Source organism: Lactuca saligna, chromosome 9 (assembly GCF_052625555.1).
Source record: "Lactuca saligna cultivar CGN05327 chromosome 9, ASM5262555v1, whole genome shotgun sequence".
NCBI lineage: Eukaryota > Viridiplantae > Streptophyta > Magnoliopsida > Asterales > Asteraceae > Lactuca > Lactuca saligna.
In genome coordinates this window covers 23,512,045-23,518,044 of record NC_136425.1, presented here as the reverse complement: position 1 = coordinate 23,518,044, position 6,000 = coordinate 23,512,045, and the positions used below count along the sequence as shown (strand labels likewise).

Below are 6,000 nucleotides of genomic sequence, written 5' to 3'. Positions count from 1 at the left end.
AGGCGACCTATGGTGGTTTGGTTCATATGACTTTGTGTTTGTGTGAGAGAGAACCACATAATATGGGATGTTGGGTAGACTAGGCGAGCTGGGTAATTTTTAATCGAATAACTAGTAAATAAATAATTATTTTTAATTTTTAACATTAAGGGTCAATTTTTTCTCAATTGTTCTCAATTTAAGAATTGTTCTCATTTGAACACACACACACACACACACACACACACACACATATATATATATATATATATATATATATATATATAGGGAAAATGACACAATTGCCCAATTAAGTTTTTAGGGTTTACCCATTTAGCTACTTAACTTATTTTGTGGATTTACGAGGGATCAAACTCGTTTTTGTCGGGTGGATTGCATCCCTTTTGAAGTATTAAAGGAGTAAGTCGGTCACAAATTTGACACATCACTTATTAATGCCACGTAGCTATAGCCCACACCCCATGGTTGTCTTCTTCCCCTCCTTATTTCTCAAATAGATACCTGCAACATTATAACTCATTATCAACACCATCTCCTTCTTTTAATTCTTCCACTCAACCAAATCAATGGACTCACCACCACCACACACACCCTGCAACCTAAGAACACTCTTCCTTCTAAACCTACAACCCCTCTCTCCCTTCATGATCCCCTTGTCCTTTCGCCTTCCCCTGCCAAGAGACCAAAAACCAGACTTGATGTCTCTGGGGTGGTCACCGACCTATATGGGTCTCGTCACCGCTACAACAACCGATTTTCTAATATCGGTTCACCCAGAAACACTAGAAGACACATGTGGCAAATGGAAGAGATTTGAAAGGATAAAGATCTGGTTGTTGTAGATGAGTCCATCGTTGTTAAAAACAAACCAAAGATAGGGAGACATAGTGGTAGATCGAAGAAGGAGAAATCAATTTCTTTCTGTTTCATTCCATCCCCATGTAACAATTAACAAATTTATCTTGCTTCACTTCTGAATCTGATCTAGGGTTCTATTGATTTACTTCTCATCTTGATTGTATTGTTATTTCAAGAGGAAACGATGAGGATTACGGGTACACTTTCGATCAAATCAGATTCTTGATAAATGATTTGATAACGTGGAATGATGTTGCAAAATCAATCCTCTGGTTTGGGTTCGATTCACTTTGTTTTTTTCTTCATATTTTACAACAGACATTAGCTTTAGGTAAGTCAAGCACTTTTACCCCTTTTGAATTTTACAAACTTCAACACCACTCAAAGATTTGATTTTCGTTTTAAGCATGCTTTCTTCGATATCTCATCTGAGTCGACACCTTTTGAATTTCTCAAATTCCATTATCTAAATGCCATAAAGCAAGAGAAACCTTAAGCTTAAAGAAGATGGTTTTCTAAGAGCTGTTGTGCCAAATATCGTGATCAAACTGTATTTATTGGTGCCAGTAACTGTGCAGATGGTGTATTTGCCGATGCTGGAGGAGCTGGTACAGTGGCAAGTTGAATTGAAGCATGTGTTGACTTTCAAAGTAGTTAACCAACGAAATTAAGGTCAAAGTTTGAATGTTGACTTGAATGGTGTGGCAAATAATGTAGATGTGGTAAGGAAACCGGTTAAAACAAGTACAGGGGACAAAATAGACAAGTTGCCCACAAGTTCGTTCCCTCATAAAGACACAAAATAAGTTAACTAGATAAATGGGTAAACCCTAGAAACTTAATAGAGCATATATATATATATATATATATATATATATATATATATATATATATATATATATATATATATATATATATATATATATATATATATATATATATATATATATATATATATATATATATATATATATAGACACACGTGTATGTTGGAATATGATCATGTCATGATTATTAATCAAAAGAACATCTGTAGCTACTCATGTATATAAATAACACCACACAAGGAAAGGTAAGTCGAGCCCTATGTCTTCCTTGCGCTAACGTCTCAACCATTTCAATATTCTCTCATCTTCACCTACACACAGTTACGCACAAGAGAGTTCGTGAGAGTTCCAGATAGTGTATTAGTGTATATATATACTATATAATATATAATATATTATATATCGAGTCAGAGAAAGAGAGGGAAAGAGATGACTAGATGAGTATTATGTGGAAAGTCTAGAGAATTGTAAAGATCTCATGAACTATAGAGGATCAATCGTGTTGGGTTTCTATTGTTGGGACTGGGAGTTCTTAACCGCTCTTCTTCTTTTTATCTTCTTCTAAGTTAACTTTCCTAAAACACACACAGGCGCACACAAGTAGATAATTAGATAAAGTTATGGTGGCGGAGATACGTGGCTGCGTCGACGGTCATGATGCTCAGTTGTTGGTAGATTTTGTCTCAAAGTCGTCTCCATCGCCCTTCCTCCTGAAGACGTACATGCTGGTTGATGATCCGGCCACCGATCACGTCGTGTCATGGAATTCTGAGGGGATGGGGTTCGTGGTTTGGCAGCCGGCGGAGTTCGCCAGAGACTTGCTTCCGACACTGTTCAAACACAGCAACTTCTCTAGCTTCATTCGCCAACTCAATACTTACGTATGTCTCTCTCTTTCTCCTCGTTCACACTCTTACTATTTCTTTCCTTGTTCTTTGGTAGTTTTACCATCTTCGCTAAAATTATAACCAATCATATCATAATTTTTATGTATAGATGTAAACAATGATTGCAATATGCAATTTTATTTTTGTAGTTACCTTTTTTTTCATGAAAAATATATTTATAATTTGGATAAATTCTGAAGTAAGGCATAATTTTCAATACACGGAAACTAGAATTTCTTTGACTTTTGATGAGCTTTGAATAAGAGTAGTTGGTGGATTGAATAATTAATCAGATGAATCGAATTACATCAAATATTTTTTATTATTGGTTTGGAAGTGTTAGATAGTATCGTATTTTTATAATTTAAATGATATACATAACTGTTGACAACAATATTTAGAAATGAAGAACACATATAGTAATAATAATTATATTTTTCATATTGTTAATTATTTTATATAATATTTTTAGAGAAAAAAGAATGCATGTATGTGTGTTTTTTTTATGATCAAATCGTTTAAAGTTAAAAAGTAAGTTAGTTTACATAAAAAAAATCAATTTAATTCCTTTTGAATTGTATATTCACGTAGAGACGTAATTCTATGATGTATTTATAGGGTTTTCGTAAAACTTCAACAACCCGTTGGGAATTCTGCAACGAAAGGTTTCACAAAGGTCGCAAAGAACAACTCTGTCAAATCCGAAGAAGGAAATCATGGATAAACAAGCCTCGGCCAATCGCCCAATTAACCCTGAAAGAATCAGATGAAGATCAAAGATCTTCATCCAGTAATTCTTTATCCTCAGGGTACAACATTCTCGTGGATGAAAATCATAAGCTCAAGAAGGAAAATAAAGTTTTGGGCTTGGAACTTGTGAGCATAAAAAAGAAGTGCAAGGAGCTCATTGATTTGGTTGGTATGTACACTAGTAGCTCAAGCTCAAAGAAAGAAGAGGAGGAAGATGAAAGGCCAAAGTTGTTTGGGGTGAGATTGGAGGTGCATGGTGATAAGGAGAGAAAGAGGAAGAGGATTGAAGAGGTTGGTGAAAGTGCAACAAGAATTTTACTTTCGGTAAATGTAAACAAATAGATATATAGCTAGCCACTTTGATAGAAAGTTGTAAAGAATTGTCATGTTAAGATATGCTATACGTCTAAGGTGTATGCTATGTTGTGCTTGTCAAATTCAAAATTTGGAAACATAATCAAGATTTATGTTTCATCTCAAATCTTTCATAAAATAAGTCCGTCGATCATATGAAATTATGTTAATACACATGCTAAAATAAAAACACTAGAATTGCAAAATCATTAAAAAAAATTAAAAAAGAAACCAAAAACAAAGGAAAAATGCATGCAACAATATCGTACATGTCCCTCTTTATCCTGTCTTCTAAACAACAAATTGGATTAAAAAATAAATAAGATAACTAAAACCAAATAAAAGATAAGGCTGACAATACAACTAGCTAGACCTATAAGCTTTCGAAACTGATAAAGAATAGTGAGACCAAACTAAGAGTAAGGTACATCACAGTAGGTTTAAGTGAGCATATGTGGAGTAGCAGAGAATCATATAAAACGATTACATAACAGTAGGTTTAAGTGAGAATATGTGGAGCGCCACAAAATTGATATGGCATGATTCCAAAAAGCATAACCATTTGATTTTTTTAATAAAGATTAGATATCCCGTTACTTTCTTATTTTTTGTCTATAATGGTTGAAAGATAATATGTTTTTATGTTCAATGTAAACGCGAAGACTTTCGTAACACTTGGCCTATTTTTGAAATAGATGCATATTATTATAATATTAATTCAAACTAGGTTTATCCAATGCATTGGATGTGTACGTATGATCAAAGTCCAAGTACAATGAGTAATTTTTTCAGATGAAGAATTTTATGTGGTGTGATGAATATAAATATGAATAAATGGTCTTGTATTTGACCTTTTGATAAATAACCAACAAGACTCATTCCTTTCCGGTGACCTATAACTATTTAATTAATACATTTCTTAAATTAGTTTTCTTGTTTTATTTCTAGGAATAGAATGGTTGCTCGAACAACCGAACGACCGAAATCGACGCATACATGAATGGATTAACTGAGTGCCTATGTGCAGGGCCGACCATGAGAATGTGTCGAGTGTGCTACCCCATATGGCCAATGTTGTGAAGGAGCCCAAAATTTTGATCCATTAATAATCTAACTTTAATCCAATCACTAGTTCAACATTAATATATTGTTAATCAATCATCAATCCGTGAATCTTATATAAACTGCGAGAATAATTATTGGAAATTTTAAGTTACAAAATCATTGAACATCCGGAAATTCTTTTAACTTTTAAAGGTACATGCAACCTTAAAATAGATCTGTAACATTCCAAATTCACGATAAAATTTTTCATTTTTCAATTAAATAAAATTGTTGTTTCAATCAAAAAACCTAGGTGATAAGAAACCAAGTATCAAATACAAATATCCCAAAAATCAACGTATCATAAAATCTCCAAAAACATGTCACCAAAGGATGTGTACGATCATGCATTCGTCTTGCCCCGATCATCCAAAGTACTAAAAAAATAATACTTAAATTGTAAGCCAAAACTTAGAGAGTTTTCCCAAAAAAATACCACCACACACAACAGGTAAAAGCATGCACGTTGGGTCCACAATCATCGGACTGGATTACCCCTGAGCCCACAATATGAGTTTGGTTTGCCTTCTTGGCCCACAACTTATGTCTAACTTGTTATCGGGTTTGGTGGCCTCCGCACAGAGCAGTAATACCTCAACTCACTTATACTATGTCGACATATGCAACAAATAATATATAACAACAACAGATAAACATACAGATCTAAACAAAGCATTACAACATAGCAACATCCAAAATCAGGATACATAACCTACCGCGCCGACATTAGTGTCGTTAACCCACAAGTACAGTGAGAGAAAACTCACCTCACAATCTGAAAAGATAGTTGAATGAATCACTACTCCAAATACCGCCTTTACTGATCACCTATACATATAACAGGGACTCGGGCTTCAATATATTGCTCAAAATACCCCAAATGACTTAAAGTCAAACTTGGTCAAAGTTAATAGTCAACGTCAACGTCAAAGTCAACTCCAACTGTTTGCCATGGCGTGGCCTTCCTTGGCCACGTCATAGCCGCAAATCGCCAAAAGAGACAGCTTTAGCGCAGTTGCCATGTCGTGGCAACCTAAGCCACGTCATGGGCACTAGGCTCCCAACAACTTAACGGATTAAGTCAATTTCTTTGATCCTAAGGGCTCTAAAGCCCAGATTTGGTCCATTCAAAGGTCCAAGTGGATAAAATTTTCAACTCTATTCCTTTAAACCCACTAAGAGATAGAGATCTCATTTGATAGCTCTTGACAGGGCAAAAC

At 34.6% G+C, this 6,000-nt stretch overlaps 1 protein-coding gene across 1 annotated transcript; it reads left to right on the top strand.

Moving 5' to 3' along the window:
* Positions 1 to 1,916: 1,916 nt before the first annotated feature.
* On the top strand, positions 1,917 to 3,743 carry HSFB3 (heat shock transcription factor B3). Its single transcript, XM_078972603.1, has 2 exons — positions 1,917 to 2,566; positions 3,191 to 3,743. Exons 1-2 carry the CDS (start codon positions 2,306 to 2,308, stop codon positions 3,662 to 3,664), a joined length of 735 nt encoding a protein of 244 aa, XP_078828729.1. The 5' UTR covers positions 1,917 to 2,305; the 3' UTR covers positions 3,665 to 3,743.
* The last annotated feature ends 2,257 nt before the right edge of the window (positions 3,744 to 6,000 follow it).